At 35.6% G+C, this 18,994-nt stretch overlaps 3 protein-coding genes across 4 annotated transcripts; 2 read left to right on the top strand and 1 right to left on the bottom strand.

Annotated features, from left to right (window-relative positions):
• Window positions 1–408: 408 nt before the first annotated feature.
• Window positions 409–2,795, top strand: LOC141843329 (S-adenosylmethionine decarboxylase proenzyme-like). 2 transcript variants are annotated; one of them, XM_074731403.1, is made up of 3 exons: window positions 409–566; window positions 1,092–1,249; window positions 1,352–2,795. In XM_074731403.1, the coding sequence occupies exon 3, from the start codon at window positions 1,508–1,510 to the stop codon at window positions 2,612–2,614; it is 1,107 nt and encodes a 368-aa protein (XP_074587504.1). In that variant the 5' UTR covers window positions 409–566; window positions 1,092–1,249; window positions 1,352–1,507; the 3' UTR covers window positions 2,615–2,795. The 2 variants fall into 2 exon arrangements, with proteins under 2 accessions (XP_074587504.1, XP_074587503.1); XM_074731402.1 differs by having other exon boundaries at window positions 409–615.
• A 7,422-nt stretch (window positions 2,796–10,217) lies between these two features.
• Window positions 10,218–13,177, top strand: LOC141843034 (uncharacterized). Its single transcript, XM_074731045.1, has 6 exons — window positions 10,218–10,637; window positions 10,828–11,073; window positions 11,619–11,792; window positions 11,869–11,975; window positions 12,170–12,495; window positions 12,761–13,177. Exons 1-6 carry the CDS (start codon window positions 10,497–10,499, stop codon window positions 13,012–13,014), a joined length of 1,248 nt encoding a protein of 415 aa, XP_074587146.1. The 5' UTR covers window positions 10,218–10,496; the 3' UTR covers window positions 13,015–13,177.
• LOC141843035 (uncharacterized) lies at window positions 13,047–18,976 on the bottom strand. The gene is made up of 6 exons (XM_074731047.1): window positions 18,797–18,976; window positions 18,540–18,664; window positions 18,092–18,188; window positions 17,903–18,012; window positions 14,342–14,416; window positions 13,047–13,299 (listed from the first exon to the last, which is right to left on the bottom strand). Exons 1-6 carry the CDS (start codon window positions 18,864–18,866, stop codon window positions 13,249–13,251), a joined length of 528 nt encoding a protein of 175 aa, XP_074587148.1. The 5' UTR covers window positions 18,867–18,976; the 3' UTR covers window positions 13,047–13,248.
• Window positions 18,977–18,994: the final 18 nt, after the last annotated feature.

Below are 18,994 nucleotides of genomic sequence, written 5' to 3'. Positions count from 1 at the left end.
TCTAATACATAAAATTCATATTATTTTTATTTTAAATAATTTAATATTATAAATATATAAAGTTACTATATTTTTATGTAGTTAAATAAAAAATAAAATTTTATGTATATTAATAAATAAAATTTGATAGAAAACTAAAAGAATGTTTTTATTTATAATTTTCTATTTAAAATAACTGTTTTTTGAATAGAAAGTTATAAATGAAATATTATTTTAATATTTAAAAAAATGATTTGAATTTATTTATTTTATATAACCTGTTAGTAATAAACAAAAATAAATGAACATAAATAAGGTTTATTATTGAACACTGAGAAAGGGTGAAAAAAAAGAATATTTTTTTTGAAAAAGAAAATTTTTCAGGGCTTTTGCCAAAGATTAACTCTCGACAACGGGAAGCAATCGAGACTTCCTCTTGCTTCTATTTTAACAACTCTTGTTCGCTCCTTCCTCCTCCCTCGACCAATCCAATTCACCGCTTGCTTAGGGTTTCCCGGTTCTCCCTTTCCGATCTTTGAGCTTGCTGCTTGAAAGGTTGTTCCTTGGCGTTGAAAACGAGCGAGCAGGTAAGATATCGTCGTGGCGGCGACAGCGGACTCATCTGGTCTTTAGAGCGTACGTTTTCTTACAATAAAATAATAAAAAAGGTTCTTTGATTAATTTGTATGGCTAGTTTGTTTTTCTTGTGTTGAAATCGATAACTTTAGATTTCCGCGTCGTCTGACGAGATCGAACTATTGTTTTTTGTTTCGAATGTTTTGTTCTTTTTTGTTTGATGCGTTAGTTTTCCCCCCTGGATTTGCAGTGTTTTTTGGTAGGATTTATGTTCTGTTGTTTCTTTGACCTATTCGTTAGTCTTGTAGTATTTATGGTTATTTGCTGCTTTATCTTTGATCCTTAGTCCCTGATGCTTTTTATTCTTGTTTCAGAGATTTGGTTGATTGGTTCACATGTTTGTTTTTCTCTTTTGTGATTGAAAAGTGTTTGCTTAAAGAAATTGAAATGATTGTTTATGCTGGATCTTTTTTGTTTTCTCTGTCAATAATCTCTCCTTTTGATTTATTCTGTGTGCGATTCTTCTGTTCTTGCAGAAACATCGGATGAATTAATGGAGTCAAAAGGTGGAAAGAAGAAGAAGTCTAGTAATAGTGGTAGTTCATTACAGTACGAAGCTCCCCTGGGCTACAGTATTGAAGATGTTCGACCGCATGGAGGAATCAAGAAATTCCAATCTGCTGCATACTCCAACGTAAGAACAATCAAAAAACAAAATCATGAGGAAGGAGGAACACATTTTTCCTTCTGATCCAATCAATTGCTAACCCTTTTATCTCATTTTGATACTTTGCAGTGTTACAGAAGGCCATCCTGATATTCCCTGAGATGCTCTCTTTAGTATAGTAGGATTCCTCTCTCATTTGATATTTATTTTTCCTTTTTTCTTTCCAGTAACGAAACCTCTCTCAATTTCCCTTCTTGTTTCCCTCTTTCTTCTCCATTGGCTTCCATGGCATTCTCCGCGGTTGGATTTGAGGGGTACGAGAAGCGCTTAGAGATTACCTTCTCTGGAGCATCTGACACTTGTGGTCAGGGACTGCGCGCCCTCTCTCGTGCACAGATTGATTCATTTTTAGATTTGGCATCCTGCACCATTGTGTCCCAGTTGTCGAACAAGAACTTTGATTCCTATGTTCTCTCTGAGTCGAGCCTCTTCATGTACCCCCACAAGATCATTCTGAAGACTTGTGGGACTACAAAGGTCCTCCTTTCTGTTCCTAGAGTCCTTGAGCTTGCTGCTATGCTTTCACTATCTGTTCAATCCATAAAGTACTCAAGGGGCACTTTCATTTTCCCGAGTGCGCAGCCATCACCGTATTACAGCTTCTCCGAGGAAGTTGCCGTCCTCAATGGCTTCTTTGGCTACCTCAAGTCAGGTGGCAATGCTCACGAGATCAGTGATCCATCAATGTCGAACCGCAAATGGCACATCTACTATGCGACCGAGTATCCTGAACTGCCTATGGTTACTCTAGAGATGTGTATGACTGGATTGGACAGGAAACGAGCATCAATTTTCTTCAAGAACTCAGTGGCTACTTCTGCCAACGAGATGACGAAGCTCTCTGGGATCTCCAAAATTATACCTGAGATGGAGATCTGCAACGTGGATTTTGAGCCGTGTGGTTACTCTATGAACGGCGTAAATGGTTCAGCTCTATCTACTGTTCATGTTACACCAGAAGAGGGTTTTAGCTATGCAAGCTATGAGGCCATGGGGTTCAACCCTCGGTTGCCAACTTACTGTGACTTGGTAGAAAGAGTCCTTGCCTGTTTTGCACCTTTGGAGTTCTCGGTTGCTGTCACCATACTCGGGGAAGGTGGGCAAGCCTCCCCATGGAGGAAGAAAATCGATATACACAGATATACTTGCGGCAAAATGATAGAGCAGGAGCTTCCATACGGGGGATTACTGGTTTACCAGGCATTTTCTGCTGCTTCACCAAGGCCCATCTTGCACCACTGGGAAAGAAATGATTTGGAGAATGCTGGAAGAGATGATGGATGCAACAAGAATGGAAAACATAATAATTTGAGATTACGAGGAAGGCTTTAAGCATCACATTTGCTCAGTTGGTAATGGTTTTCTTTCTCCTTGTTCCTCTTGGTTATCTTCCTTTCTTCTGTTATTATTGTTTTAAGCTCACAATAATATGCCCTGTGTGGCTGCTGTGTCTTCCACAATGAGTAGGTTAAAGATCTTTACACTTTGAACGGGTGATATCGTTTATAATCCATGCTTCAGATTGTGATCCATCTGTTAGCCTCTACGCTAATATCTATCAGTTAGATTATTCATGTATTCAGGATTAGGCTCTGTTTATTAGAGAAGATAGAACATTAGGAAGTTTGTTAGATGAGGTAGATCCATAATTGGGAAGATAGTTTTATTTACCAGAGAAGAGAGAAGGTTGGGAAAATCCTCCATAACAATTTAGTCATATCTCTATCAATGGTCTGACATGTTTTGCATGCAATCCTGTCACAGTTTGAATAGTTGTGTTTGATCGAGGATTGCAAATTAGATTCCTTTGTCTGCAAGTTGTTCCATTATCAAAGGCACTGTGTGATGGAGATAACTACGATCTCATTTTAATTGTTTTCTTAAAATAATCAATTATTCGCTTGGTGACGACGATCTAATAGAAAGAGCACGTCGCCATCAAGATATGCCCAAACATCATTTCACCCTTTGTATGGTTTTTTTTTAATTATTATAAACTATACAGGGGCATTTCGAAAGAAAAAAAAAAAGATGATGATTGATGAGCTCTAATTGGATGAGGGTAGGAAATGTACATGAACGTGCCAACCAACCAACCATTTTGGTTGGAAGAGTGCTTGCTTCCTTGGATAAGCATTCAAGTCGTCAAGACATCCGCAGTTCGATTTTCAACTACGATGTATTTGTAATTTTCCTTTTAGCTGCTGGCTAGTCATGAAGCCAACCTTCAAGATAGTGCCATCATTTTTTTGGAACTAGGGATAAGCATATTCCCCTTTAATTCTTGTAGCTGCTAGCTCTATTGCCATCATGATGTATCCTTGAATGCCAAGACAAAGAGGTGCCCTTTCTTATATGCAATACGAGGACACAAGAAATCATCATATTGTCAAAACTAGTTAAATTAAATGAATATTTTAGAGGTCATAAATTGTACTTTAAATTTATACAAAAGATTATCTATTTCATGGATTAGTAGGGTGAATAAGTAGGGACACTAGATTATATATAGAAAATGCATCCTTTTATTTATTTATTTTTTTTGGTGAGGTAAAATGGAAAAAAAAAGTGAACTAAATTTTATGCTTTCCTCTCCTAAACTCTTTCTATAAACAGACCGTGCGGTGGAAGTTGAATTTGCTCACACAACTGCTGTCCTACACATTCACGACCCATTAAATCAGCCAAAATGACCTATAAATTAAAAGTAATTGACCAAAGGGAGTATTTAAAGTTGTCCAATTTTTAAAGCACACACCTAACTTTTAGATTTTTCAAAGGGTGCACTTGTTTCTCATTTTACCTCTCTAGCTAACAATTAACAATTGATCTCATTCTCTTTTTTAAAGCATCCGAGCCACATAATATCTAAGTCACTCAAAAGTCACGTTGAGCTTTACCTTATCTCTTACTGTTTTACATACAATTGTTCCATCACAAAACAATATACATTCTGATAGAATTTCAACCTAGTAAAAATATTGGTCGAAACTAAATTAAAAAATTTTGAAAACAGATTGTTTCAAAGAAGACTGATCAAGGTTTCAATATAGTAGCTCATTCGGCATTTTCTCATCCATTCTCTTCAAGATTTTTTTTCGCATATGTATTATATTGGATACCATTCTTATTTATTTATATTGAGTATAATATATATTTATTTAGACAATATTATTTTAGGATTTTTTTGTCTTCCATTGTTATGTAGTTGAGATTTTTGTAAAGATCACACTACAATGTAAATACAATCATTTGATTATAAATTATTAGTTTTCTGGTATAAATATTATATGATGAGTAAACAAAAAAAATATATAGAGAGAGAGATTTAGGTTTCTCCAACTTGTTAGTAGTGGTTTTTGTTTTATTTTATCTACACTTATTATTTGATGTTGAACTTTTATAATTTAAAAGATATATAGTAGTTTCAACCTATAACAAAGTAGTACTAAACATTATATTCCAACACTATTGTGGTTCTAGAATATAAATTCCAGCACTACATTGTTGTTTTTCAAAATTCAGCACCACGGTGGTATTGATAATTTAAATTCAACATCATATTGGTTCTATGTCAATTGACATGAAACCATAACTTCGTTTACGAGGCTAAGGATTAGACTTGCACACTATATGTACCTTCTCCACATTCACATCTTCTATTTCATTGTAATTTTTTAGAAATTCAAATCTTTTAGATCCATTAATGAGTTTTGATCAAAATTCATTAATAGACTAACAAACTTCGATTGAACTTATTCAAAGTCCTGTAGGTTCTGTAGTGACCCTGACTCCAAATTTATCCTTAGTTATCATCTTAAAGCATTCCGATCACTAATTAAAAGTTTTTTAAACTTTCAAAACATTGTGGTCCTGTTCTTCGAATATAACACCATAGTGGTGCTAATCTTCCTACACCAACACCACCCTTTGTAATATCAACAGAACATTGTGGTTAGAGTCATCAATTTGGATTAGCCCGTCGAGTTGACTCGACCTATCAAACAATTTAAGCGAGTTTGATTAAAATTTTATAAATCTATTTTAAAACGGGTCCAAGTGGACCGACTCGCTTGGGCCTCTGATCTGCGCAGGTCAGCCCGTGGTGGGTTGGGTTGGCTCGTGGATTGTGAAAAAAATCTTCCAAAATTTAAAACTAAAATAGAAAACTCAATGGGCTCGGGGCTTGGGTTGGCTCGTGGGTTAAGAAAAAATAATTCTTTAAAAATTTAAAATAAAGTGGAAAATTCAATGGGCTTGACCCACCTAATCCACAATCGAAACTTAAAATTTTTAATATTTTTTAAAATATATTTTAATTATTTTATTTTTTGGTGAGCTCATGGGCTAGCCCGCCTAATTTGCAAACCGCCTTGGATGAGGTTGGATTGGAGATTTTTCAACATGCCGAGATAGTGGATTGGCCCATCCCACCCCGTAATATGATGAGTTTTTTATGGGTCGGCCTGCTCATCATAAGTTGGCTCATTTGATAACATTAGATATGGTCATATTCTTGGAATAACAACACCACAGTGATGTTGATCTTCCAACACCAACATCACAGTCAGTATCAATTGGCACATACCCATAACTTCATGGAGAGGGATCAAAAATAAGATTGCATATCATATCTACCTTTTCCATACTCTCCTCTTCCATTTCATAGCAATTTTTTAGAAATTCAAATCTCTTTGGTTCATCAATGAGTTTTGATCAAAATTCATTAATGGACTTAACAAGCTTTGATTTAACTTATTACAAGTCCTATAAGTTTTTGTAGTGGCCCAAAGTCCAAATTTGCCCTCACTTATCATTTTATAGCATTCTCAGCATTAATCAAAAGTTTTTTAAACTTTCAGAATACCACAATGGTGTCGAATAACAACACCACAATGGTGTTGATCTTCCTACACCAACATTACTCTTTGTGATATCAATAGAACACTATGGTCATATTCTTTGAATAACAACACCACAGTGGTATTGATCTTCCAATACCAACATTACAGTCTGTTCCAATTAACACATACTCATAACTTCAAGGAGGGGCTCACAATCAGGATCGCACACTATATCTACCTTCTCCATACTCTCCTCTTTCATTTCATGATAATTTTTTAGAAATCTAAGTCCTCTAGGTCCATAAAACTCATTGATGGACTTATAGCAAGTTCCAATTTGATCCATTCTAATTCCTATAGGTTTCTGCAGTGCTCCGGAGTCGAATGTGCCCTCAATTATCATCTCAAAGCATTCACAACATTGTTTAAAAGTTTTTAAAACTTTCATAATACTGTGATCTTGTTGTTCAAATAACAGTACCATAATGGTGATAATCTTTCTACATCAGCACCACCCTTTGTGATATCGAAAGAACACTATGGTCATGTTCTTCGAATAACAACACCACAATGATACTGATCTTTCGATACAAGCATCACAGTCTGTGTTAATTGACACAGACTCATAACTTCATGGAGGGAGATCAAAATCAGGATTGCACACCACATCTACCTTCTTCACACTCACATATTCCATTTCATGATAATTTTTTAGAATTTCAAATCCCCTAGATCCATCAATGGATTTTGGCCAAAACTCGATGATGGACTTAGCAAAGCTCTGATCAGACTCATTCCAAATCCTATAGATTTATATAATGTTTATTAGTCTCACTATGTCCTAAAGTCTCATATTCAAATTCTTCATAGTCGGGCATAGTATGTTTTCAAAAATTCATCTTGGGACTCATAACTTCTTATATGAAGATCAGAACTATAATTATAAACCATCTATACCTTAGTCTATACCATTGTTACGATTGCAAATTTTTATTTTTTAAGGATGACCCTATTTCTGATCAACTTTAATCATTTTTGGTCTCCATTGATTCAAATTTATAAGAAAGACAACGGTTACTCAATAATCCATAAATCTAGTCCCAAGTAATATTCCATCTTCTTTTGAAAATATTAATGTAGTGAACAAAAATAGAAATACAAGTATTTCGAAGTTTGATCTAAATGAAGAAGTATTAGAAGATGACGTATTCATTAATAGTACGATATTTAGAGAATATTTTGAGCCAACATGGAGTCAGCAGGAAGATTCAAATATTCAGATTACATAGGAATTAGAATGCAATATAAATTTGAAAGAATTCTTAGCTGATGATATCCAATTTGACCAAGTTGATTTTAACCCATATCAATACAATGTCTAAGAGGAAGAGTTACCAATTGTTGATGACTCACATATTATGAATTCATAATTAATACAAAGGTTAATTGTAGAGGCAATAAATAAATATAATTTTTTTATTGAATAAAATTTTCTCTCCCGACAAGAGTTCAAGGATGCACTTATAATGCATGTTATGTTTAAAAACATCATATACAATCTAGTTATACTTGATTAAATAGAATTAAAGTTATTTGTTTCAATCAATCATGTACATGGAGAATAGTTGCTAGGAGAGATATAAAGTTCATTATTACAAAATATGTACAAGAACATCAATATAACACCCTTAGGAAAACACCTGATCACAAAGCTTGCACATCCACATTTGTAGCATCTCAAACAGCAAGGGCGGCTCAAGCCCACGGAGGGTCCTAGGCGAAATTTTTTTTAAAATGATTGTTATTATTTTAAAAAATTTTCTCTCACCCTTTTTTATTCGGACTTGAGACCGACAATGGTGGGTTTAAAATTTTTTTAAAATAAATTAAAATTTTAATTATAAAAATAAATTTTTTATATAAAATTAAATTTTCTTGCTTTTTTAGTTGCAAAATTATTAATTAAATTTTCATATTCAAGTTTTAATAATAAATTTTTTTCAATTGATAACATTGCTAAATTATTTAATCTTTCTTGAGACATAGTTGAACGTAAATAAGACTTTATTAATTTTAATTTTGAAAAACTTCTTTCCGCTGAAGCTACACTAACAGGTATGGTCAGTAATATTCTATAAGCTATTCATGCATTAGGAAAAGAATTTAATTTTTTTATAAGATTTAATACTTCAAGTGCTGTTTTTAATTCTGGATTTATTATTTCTTTTAAGACTTTCAATTCTAAAAATAAATCTAAACCATCAATATCTTGTAACATATCATGTGTTAAAAAATTTTCAAGATTCAAATATTTTTCTTTTAAAAAATCATTATCAAGAAATTTTAACTTCTCTACCTCATATAAAAAATTAAAATTATCTTCGTATATTTTAAATTGTTCAAACCTACTTTGAAGTGAAGAAAGAGCATGATCAATAATATAATTAAAGTAATTGATTTTAAAAGATTCTTCAGGTGATAATTTTACTTCATTACTTACATTCTCATCAAATCGTTTATTTTTTCTAATTACACGTTTTTCACGAAATTTTGGTTCTATATTCATTTCATTTGCAATTTCTTTAGCAGAAATCATAGCAGATATAAATCCATTTTCTCTATATTCATTCAAAAAAGAAATAAGACCTTTTAATTGATCTAATGCAATAGCAATGTTCATATCTTTATATTGTAAAAATTTACTAACAGTATTAACTGCGAATAATATATCATACCAAATAACCATACCTAATAAAAATTCAAAATTTTCAATCTCATATGTTGCTAAAGAATTTGCTTCACTTTTTGTTTTAGGATCATCACTAGTATCTGCAAGTTTGTATAAAGCTTCTCTTATTTGTGGAGCTTGATATTTTATAGCTTTAACACTTTCAAGACAACTTTCCCAACGTGTTTGTGATAATGGTTTTAGAGTTAATTTAGAAACATAATCTAGTAAGATTTTCCATCTTTTACCTTTAGATTTTCCCAACGTGCTTCACTTTCAAGATTTCCCATCTTTAATTTAGAGTTAATTAACTATCTACTAACAATTAATAATAGAACAGAAATAAACTATCTACTAACAATTTAATTTAGAGTTAATTAACTTTCAAGATTTCGCCGGCGTCGGTGAGGAAAAGTGGAAAACCCTCAGGGGATCGCTGTTTCGCCGGCGTCGGCAGGAGATCGCTGTTTCACCGGCGTCGGCAGGAGATGAAGAGTCGACAGTCGGCTGTCGCGAGATTGGCCGTTGGCGTTGAACGAGAACGAAAGAACGGGAGAAGGAGAACGAGGCGAGGAGAAAGAGAACGGGAGAAGGAGACGCGTCGAACGAGGCGAGGGAGATAAAGGGGATATCGATATTGGGAAGCGGCGAGATTTCCTGGATCCGATTTTAACCATTTATTATTTATTATCTCTAAATAATTTAATAATTTAAATTTTTTTTTTGGGCCCCTTTTAAACCTGGGCCCTAGGCATAGGCCTTACCCGCCTATGCCCAGAGCCGGGCCTGTCAAACAGTAGAAATCGTATATGTACATTTGGAGATAATTGAGATCGAGAGGTTGAAATTCCTTTTTGTGTCATTATAAACAAGAATACAATTTACAATAGTAAAGGAGAGATATGATCAACATCTATTAGGACATAAGATGATAAGATCAAACTAAACCTTAAACTCAAATGGGAGAGGAACAACTTATCAGTAGTTGAGTTTCGATAAAAACTCTAACTCACTTGTCGCAAGTTGAGAAAGGAATAAGAAACCCTATGTGTACACACAGGGTTTCGACTTCTAAAATCGACAATGCTTATTTTTGACGAGTTACGAGGGGAAAATTTTACTTTCTCTTATCTAAGAGATATTAAGGTTACGTGCATCCGAATCAAAGAATTTTTTTTTAAAATATGACTGAAATGTTTAAGAAAATAAAACATTAGAGAAGTATAATGAGAATTAGATGTGCTTTTTAAAAATTTGATAATTTTAAATGCGCCGTTGATCAATTGTGGATGAATAAATTATCTTGGCGCATAAAGTCTGGATGAGAATGCCCTCACACTGAGCGCTATGACGGTGCGTACAGTCCACAGTAGCCGTACCTTGATTTGCCTAATTTGGAAAACTCAACCTCGACTTGCCAGTTTTGGTTCAGTTTCTTCTCTTCTTCCTCCTCTTCCTCCTCCTCCACTCTCTCTCCCTCTCTCTCACTCTCTCACTCCAACTCTGCTTCTCTTCTCATCTTCTTACTCCCCCTCCTGCTTCTCTCCCAAGATCGATTCGTAGCGGTCGGATTAGGGCTAGGGTTTCTTCGCCCTCTCAAAAGTAAGAACAGAGTGAGCGGAAAGCGAAAGAGTGAATCGTGATGGCCCGTCTTCCGGAAGACTCAGACAAGCTCGGGCCTCGTTCCACGGCGGCAGCAACGAAGTTGGAGATCGATGCATCGGATGATGACGAGCGACCCCGCATCAAGAAGAGATCCAAGACCGCAGTTTCCAATCTAAAGGTTCGTGTTGGTTTCTCGATTGCAGCAACTTTTCTTTATTGATTTGAAAAGGGGGTTTTTTTTTTTATGCTCCACAAGTGCTAGTTCTGAACTTTTGATATTGTTGTAAGATCACAGATTGATCTTTGGTATGAACTGAGGGCAGCTCGCGAAGCTTTGTATGCGATTCTAACATGTTGATTTCTTACAGTATGTGGTTGGTAGTGTGCTTGATGATCCCAGCCCTTTGGGACTACGTCTCAGGAAGAGCCCTTCCTTGGTAGATTTGATTCAGATGAGGCTTTCACAGGCAAATGCAGCAGCTGCATCAAGTTTTGGGAGCTTGCAAGCTGGAAATGAGAAAGAACTGAAGTCATCAGTTGTCTCTGGTTCGACTCCTGATAAGATGAAAGCCTCCAACTTCCCTATGTCATTATTGAGAATTGGTTCGTGGGAGGTAAGGGAGTATGTTGCTAATGCTTTTGTTGTTGTTGTTGTCGTTGTTGTTTGTTGCTTAGGATCGGTATATGATTAAGGCTATGTGTTCACTTCACCTAGCATTCTTAGATAACAATTCACTTTGACCCTAACAATAAAGCAAAGCAATGTGTTTTCTTGGACAATTGGCTCAAGAATCACACTAGAGAAGAAACTCGAAAGCATAACACATGATCATCCAAATCTGCACAGATCTGAAAGCCGGTTCAGACAAATGATCAACAAGGCCCCTAACTTGTGCTTAAATCCTTTTTAAGCCTCAGATTTAGTCAACTACACATGAGTGCAATTTGTTGTATAGGTCATTGTCTATAATTTTTTTCTCATATTTCTACATGATTAGATTCTTGACCTGTCGACAAATATAGTTGTTTCAATTTGTTTGGGTAAAAATAACCAATATCTCTTTTCTGTACTAATGTCCTAGTGGAAGTTCTGCACTTCCTTCTTCTTTAGTAGAAGGATTATAGCATGACAAACTAAAGTCTAGCTATTTTTGAACAGCGTGTATCAAAATACGAAGGCGATTTAGTGGCAAAGTGCTACTTCGCAAAACATAAACTTGTTTGGGAAGTTCTTGAAGGTAGCTTGAAGAGCAAGATTGAAATTCAGTGGACAGACATTACTTTTCTCAAGATGACATGCGCAGAAGATGGGATTGAAAGTTTGGATATAGTGGTAGGATCTATTTGATTGAATTAGATTTGGTTTTTTAACTTTTGTTTCTATATCAAGCTAATGCATAAGTATTCAGTTGGCAAAGCCACCTCTCTTCTTTCGGGAGACGGATCCTCAACCTCGGAAACATACCTTGTGGCAACCAACACAAGATTTTACTAGCGGGCAAGCCAGCATGTTCAGGTGAAACCTTTTTTTTTCACCTAAATATTTCTCTTCACTCTTTGGCTGTGCCTAGTGTGGATTTATATGTATACTGGTTTTTGATGAAGTTACGTACTTTGACAAACTTCACCTCTAAAATTGCTTCGGTTATCTGACAAAATATTCATGTAATATTTGCTTAATTGCCTAACGACCTCAATTCTTTCCTGTAGGAGACATTTTCTACAATGTTCTTATGGTTTTCTAAGCAAAAACTTTGAGAAGATTGCTCATTGTGATCCACGTCTGAATTCTCTGTGGCAGCAACAAGATGTAACTTTAGATCCTCCAAACTTAGAAACACAGCTCTTGTTTTTTGAGGATCAAGATGATTCAGAAAGCCATGATCTCATAGAAAAAGAAGATTACAGAAACACCTCAAGTATATCTAATTCTTTCTTCGCTGCCACTTCATTGATGTCTAGTAAGAATGAACCAAGGAATTTTGTTGAAAGGAGGCTTAACCATGCCTTGAAGGATTCACCTTTGCCACGCTCAGGTATCATCAGTTCCCTTCCAACGTTTTTTTTTCTAGTCTCACAAAAAGGCTACTTAGTGGCTCTTATTTTCAATTCATTTACATATTTGTTTATTGTGGATGGAATTAGATTGATGATACTGATTTTTTAAGCACGCATAATTGATCTGGTAGGCTTCTTAGGGCATTTTAATCCAATGTCTGGCGATGCTATATCAAACAATGAAGCATTCCAAAATGACTTGGCAGTTCATCGCCACCCCTAATGCTCCTTCTCCCATCTCAGGTGTTAACTCTCTTTGCTGTCAGTTCCAGAAAGATGCAGGCACAAACTCAATCCAGGCTTGGCACAAAAATACCAGTGATGGCTTGCAACAAGATGCTGGATTTCAAGATGAACTTGAGCACGATGAATTTGTTGATCAAAAGCCATTTATCTCAAGAATCGAATCATTCAGGGAACTTCTAATGCTTCCGCGAGTAACATCCATTCCCCAGTTCTTGTTCAACATTTCAGAAGATAAGAATGACGATGGATAAATTGTATGATATCCTTCCAACTTGTGCATATTGTTTAGAATCTAGTAACATAAAGTTTGAAGCTGGGTTTGAAAACAAATACTAGGTTGGATTGTAAGTAATGTAGTTTGTAATTATTGTACATAATACCATTATGTTTAAAGGAAAGCCTGTTCTAAAATTTTCAATTGATGGCTGCGTTTCAAACAGAGAAATCCAAGCCAGATGCCAGGTTGAATTGAAGGCGTGTAAAGCTTAATCAATAGGAACCTCAACCTCCATCTTCAACTGAGAGGTGCCAAGAATCTGTATCGAGAAAAAAAAACATCGAGCAATGTCATTGCTGCATTCTGCTTGGAATGAAATGGTCATTTCTAAGAAACAGAATGATAATAAGGAATATACTAGAAATGAGTATAGTTTTACTTTAGTTCATAGACTTGACCGGAAATAGCGATTCTTACATTTGACTTGACCTGTACAAACGTGAATAAAATTTTCACAATGATAAAATATTTTCAATGAAATATTTTATCAAACATGTGCAGCTTGCACAATTTCCTTCAGATGCAATCAATCTGCATTGGCACTCGGCCAATGGAGCCACCACCGATAACTTCTCAATTTGACAAGCTCATTTACCCACTAGGTCCACTTGGCTTTATTGACATAATCGATCCATTTAACTTGCTTGAGTCACCACGCTCGATCCGTGCAACCCAACCCCACCCCCCTTTAACTCGACCAGTCTGATCGACCCAAGTGGTACGTTCAAGTTGTTCAGCTTGGAATGTCTGACTTGTCTGCCCCTATTAGTTTGTCCAACTTGCTAAGCTCTACCAAACCATCTGACTATCTATCTTGGCCCATTTTGTATCAAACTTGATTAATTTGTGACTTAATAAGCTCATTAGACCCATCTTGCGCTTCGGGTCAATTTGACCTTATTGGCACAACTAATCCACTTGCCCAAATCAGTTTGCTCAGCCGAATATTGCGCTCCCAGCTAAATTAGCTTGCCTAGCCCTCTTGACTTACTCGGATTGTTCAACCTAAGCAACCAAGATTGTTCAACCTAAACAACCTGCTCAACTCATTTGACCCATCCAATCCACCAAATTGCCCAGTCCGCCAAAACCACAAAGAAGAATGAGAAACTTAATATAAACAGCAGAAACAGTGTATAACAGTAAAAATAGCATGAGTTGAATGGCTATCAAGTCATTGGTCATGACCAACGCAAATTAATACTATTATTTTATCCAGCTCAATGCACCTTCAATCTGTAAACAGAGACCTAAAGCTCAAATTTGTAGTAGATATACTGAAAGCAGTAGTACATTCGTACCCGTATGAAGTCAGATAGGACAAGAGAGGAGTCCCTTCTGTAGCCAGCTTCTTCAAGGACACGGGTTATAACTTCCTGAAACGATATATAGACATATGAGTGAAAAAAAGAATGGAAGAGTAGGTAACACTTCAGCCTTAACCCGTAAACTACAGCCTAAAGAGTGGTATCCATGAGAAAAGAAAGAATGGAAGAGTAGGTAACACTTTAGTTTTAACCCATAAACTACAGCCTATACAGTAATATCCACAATGCATTATGTCGGGACAGAAGTAAAGTTAACCATGCCAAAACTTTGTTTACGACATAAATCTTGTTAAATGGATTATTAGCCAAGATTTCAAGCTAAAGTATCAATCCCAGACCCAAATGGCATTGTATCACGTGGGATGGCAATGATCAAAATGTATTATTTTAATAGATTATCGAAACTTGATACTATTTGATAAAGGCAATGTATCCTATATCAAATTATGCCAACACTTCACATTCCTTACTATGCTACAAAACAAATAAAAATAAATTGAGATAATATTATTTTTTTAGATTGTATTCATACAATATAATGCTAAAATCATACTATTTATACTATTTTAGATGAAACAAAAAGTCTAAATTTAAATATATAATTATGTTATCTTCTTTTTCTTCTTCATCTCTTTCCTCCTATCTCAAATTCACTTTTGCTACCATAAATCAAAACGTCCATATGATATCGAAATAGTGTTATTTCAGTCAAAGGCTGAAACTCCAACAATGATTTTGAGCCTTGGTGGTTTCTTCAGTAGAAAGTGTCAATGGCATCAATGAGGAAAGGAAAGGACTTGTGATGTGGAATTGAAAAGGAGGGTAGAAGAATGGGAGTAGGAAGAGTCCATCATCAATGGAGTTGCAAAGCTACCATATCCCTTGTGGTCACAGCTCGTGAAACTGTGTACACTCACGGAAATGAGGAAGGCGGCTTGCAGCTTGCATGGCTCACAAAATTGAGGAAGACACCTGTATCGTGTCTTGAAATATTTTGCGAGCCAATCAAAGGACAAAACGATAAGTTTTGTCCATCATGACCAGAACAAAATAAAGCATCATGTTAATAACTACTATCCAGACAGTTCGCAAGTTACAATCCAGCACTTTGTTGCCCATTGGAGAATTTATAAAGCAGGAAAGCACAAGCTTTCAGAACCAGGTGAACTATCATCCTAATTCCTAACTACCTCAAGAGTAACCAAAATTGTAACCGAAATTGTTAAAAACAAAAAGGGTAAAAGATCAAATAGGCTGTTCTTTAGGAATGATATGGTCGAAGTAACTTATCAGTTCATCATGTGACAATATTCTGAGTTTACTGGTCAACTAAAATGATTTTTCAAGAACCAAGAAGCATATTAGCTATGACTTCACTAAATTGAAGTTGTCCAAGAGTCTATAATAAAGCAACCCACTTTAGAGCATTATACAAAATAAGTTGTGGGTAAAATGTATATTTGTTCTTTTCGTTTTGGCGGTGGGAGGATGCTATGAGGGCGCTGTCAGCAACAAAATTTGACAGACTGACTTAGTAAAACCAAAACAAACTGATATGAAGCTGTAACTAGTTCGACTCTACAATACTCGCGGGGTTTTGTGAGAAAGGAAGTTTAAGAAATTACCAAAGATCCATATCCAATAACAGAAACATCTTATGTTCTAGGTTGTCCAAAAAAAAATGAGTTTGCACATAGTAGGAGAAGAAAATTTGGCGACATCATAGAAGTCCAAATGCTGCACCAGACCATGTATTAGAGTCTGCAAGGAGTAGGAGATTTGGGAATATCACAGAAATACAAATGCTGCACCACCCTATCTATTACTTATTAGATGTGTACTCCAAGAAAAAGGAACCTATCAAGTATGCATGCAAGTCAGTGTTCCATATGGATCATTCACAATCAGCTATTGCTATCAGGATGATGCAGGCACATAGCCAGGCTTCCAGGTGGAGGGCTTGTCTGTTAGACAGGAACTTCTTCCAAATTCTACCGTCATTTTATTGGCAAGCCAAAGCCAGAGAACATCTGTGGTGCACTAAAAAATTGGCTTGTCTGTTAGCCAGGAACTCATTCCAAATTCTATCTTCATTTTATTGGCCAGTCAAAGCCAGAGAACACCTATGATACACTAAAAAATTTAAGCATTCATAATGGTTTATTGTTGGGTAGTTTCTTTGTTTGGTGGGTAGTTCCCTTGTCTAATGCTTATTAAAGCCAACTAAGATAATGTCCAGTGCAGCCAACAGTTACCAACTATTATTTTTCATTTCTCCCAATCCATTTTCTCAACTTTGCAGCAGTTTGGTATGCAGCACATATGATCTCCTCCTATTTTTCGTATCCATCGCAGTCTTCTCTTTAAGAGAAATGTAGCTCTACTTAACCATTTAATTGGTGCTCTCCTTGAGAATCATTAACTAATTTATAAGGGAGCATCATTCTTCCAAGTGCCTTAAATGCATCTCATGTCACCTTTAGTCTCAACATCTCAAGCAAGGCTCAAGTCAGATATTCCAACAGCTATAGTTGTAGTTGTTGGACTTTTTAATTTCTTTAGTTAGGCCAGCAAAATAGCCATGGTGATTAAAGCTTCTCCATATTCTGCTTGGTGGAGAAATACACTACATTCAAGGTTACTGAACTTGCACAAAATCTTGCTTGTTTCACTTGCCATGAAGCTCTTCACATGCTTGCTTCCTAGGTGCGTGAAGGGCCTCTATTAATTGAAGTGGAAGGAACTTGATGAAGAGTCTTTAGTTACTTTTTACAAGTAAAGATAATTGTTAACAGTTATAAAAATTCTTACGCAGGAACAATGGCAAGAAAAATACTATGAGAAGAGAGATGGCGATGTCAACTCTCAGCATTTACTGAAAGGTGATGTCAACTATTAACATTAACCAGCTTACCGAAACTATTTGAAAATATTGCACGTGCAACAAGATGATGTAAAATTAGAACCTAAAGCCACCAACTATATGCACATATTAGGATATCCTAGATATCTATATTAGTATGGTCATTTTGTTGTCACCTAAATCGCAGTAAAAAACTTGCAGGAACTTACATAATCTGAAATCACCCAACTCAGAGCTAATTTAAAAGGATGCAGTTTCAATCTACTACTTACTGCTTGAATTGTCATAAACAAAATTCAGAGTTTCATGTATTTCAATCTCGATCCTCCAGATTCTTGATTTTGTCAACTCGGAAAACATGGATGTTACATGATATGAAATACTATTTATTATTTAACTGAACATAGCTCTCGATAGTTAGCAGCTCTTGCCTACACTAGCAATAGACACCTATCTTAATTCTGTAGTCATTTTAGACAGATCAAACCACAACTAAAGCATATCTACAATCGATGTAGCAGCAAAGAGAAAGATATAACAAATGCACGAAATTTGTTTAATGCAATAGCTTATTTCAATTCTCATCGAAGACCACATCTAACAGATGAACATAGCATCTTCTCTAAAATAAAATAGGCAAATATAAGCAATATACAATAAATCTCACCAACCTGCCTCTGCTGCTCGCTAATGAATGAACCTGTTAAGTCTCGTAATACACTCAAGATATCATCAAATGTGACTTTCCCGTTGGAGTTGAAATCATAGACCTTGAACAAAACTACCCAAAAAAAATGTGATGTTCAACAAGAAAGAGAAGCAAAGTGAAAAAAATGGAAAGATAAAAACATAGTGATCACATTCAATTTTTTGCTGGAGGCTAGTCCGAGGGCTGAAAGCAGACAGGAACGCGACGAATTCTTTAAAATTTAAACCATCAAGCATCCTTAACAGCCTCTGAGACAAGCAAAAACTCTAAAAATGAACTTTTCCCAACGTATGAAAGTACAAATCTCTGTAAATTGAATTTCTAATTCCAAATGACCAAATGCAGCTTTTTTTTTCTTATTTTTTCTCTGAAATGTTCATGTGTTAGCTTATTTGTTTGCTAGATTTTATCAAGCTTGTTTTGACAAGCATTAACTTTTCTCAGCCTAACCTGGTTGGTCTTATGGACTCTTGTAATCATTGTAAATTGCTGGTTAATGGCGTTCGATAGAGTTTAGTGGACCTAGATTCACCATTACTCGTTATCTAAAAAACAAAATAATAATAATAATTTTTTAATAAAAAACAAATGAATCAAACCTGAGAGAGCGGATTAACTGCGAACTCCGGCACTGACAAGAACTCATCTCCAGTGATGAACCCGCTGCTGTTACGATCGAGCTGGCAGAACCTGTGATACAAAGATACAATCTCCTGCTGCGAAACTAAGAATCAAGCAAACAATAAACAAATATTAACATACATAGGTCAAATCGATAGTGGAGGACAAACTACAAGAAAAACAACAGAGCGCAAAGCTTGACAGAGGAATCAAAAGGGCACATCGGGAGACTCACAGGCGTGATTGCAATGCTCCTGGACCTCCTCGATGTCGTACTGGGTGAGCATGGAGGAAGTATTGCCCATCGGTAAGGCGAATTGCGTGAGATTGAATCGCCTACCAAAAATCTCGCAAACCCTTGTGGCGCTCTAGATCCAGGAAGGTGGCATTTTATATTTCTTTTTATATTTTGTTTGTTTAACTTTTATTTCTC

The sequence above is a fragment of the Curcuma longa genome, chromosome 12 (genome assembly GCF_044706935.1).
Source record: "Curcuma longa cultivar G26 ecotype Majalengka, Jawa Barat chromosome 12, ITB_CL_G26_1.1, whole genome shotgun sequence".
NCBI classification, from domain to species: domain Eukaryota; kingdom Viridiplantae; phylum Streptophyta; class Magnoliopsida; order Zingiberales; family Zingiberaceae; genus Curcuma; species Curcuma longa.
The sequence above is the reverse complement of the archived record's forward strand: the minus strand, read 5'-3'. Positions and strand labels throughout refer to the sequence as shown.

Coding starts and splice junctions, on each gene's coding strand:
- LOC141843329 (XM_074731403.1), top strand. CDS start 1,508: ATGGCATTCTCCGCGGTTGGATTTGAGGGGTACGAGAAGCGCTTAGAG.
- LOC141843034 (XM_074731045.1), top strand. CDS start 10,497: ATGGCCCGTCTTCCGGAAGACTCAGACAAGCTCGGGCCTCGTTCCACG. Junction 11,793..11,868: donor TTGAAAGTTTGGATATAGTG/GTAGGATCTATT, acceptor ATAAGTATTCAG/TTGGCAAAGCCACCTCTCTT. Junction 12,496..12,760: donor TTCACCTTTGCCACGCTCAG/GTATCATCAGTT, acceptor CTCCCATCTCAG/GTGTTAACTCTCTTTGCTGT.
- LOC141843035 (XM_074731047.1), bottom strand. CDS start 18,866: ATGGGCAATACTTCCTCCATGCTCACCCAGTACGACATCGAGGAGGTC. Junction 18,665..18,796: donor GGAGCATTGCAATCACGCCT/GTGAGTCTCCCG, acceptor CTTGATTCTTAG/TTTCGCAGCAGGAGATTGTA. Junction 14,417..17,902: donor TTAGCGAGCAGCAGAGGCAG/GTTGGTGAGATT, acceptor ATATCGTTTCAG/GAAGTTATAACCCGTGTCCT.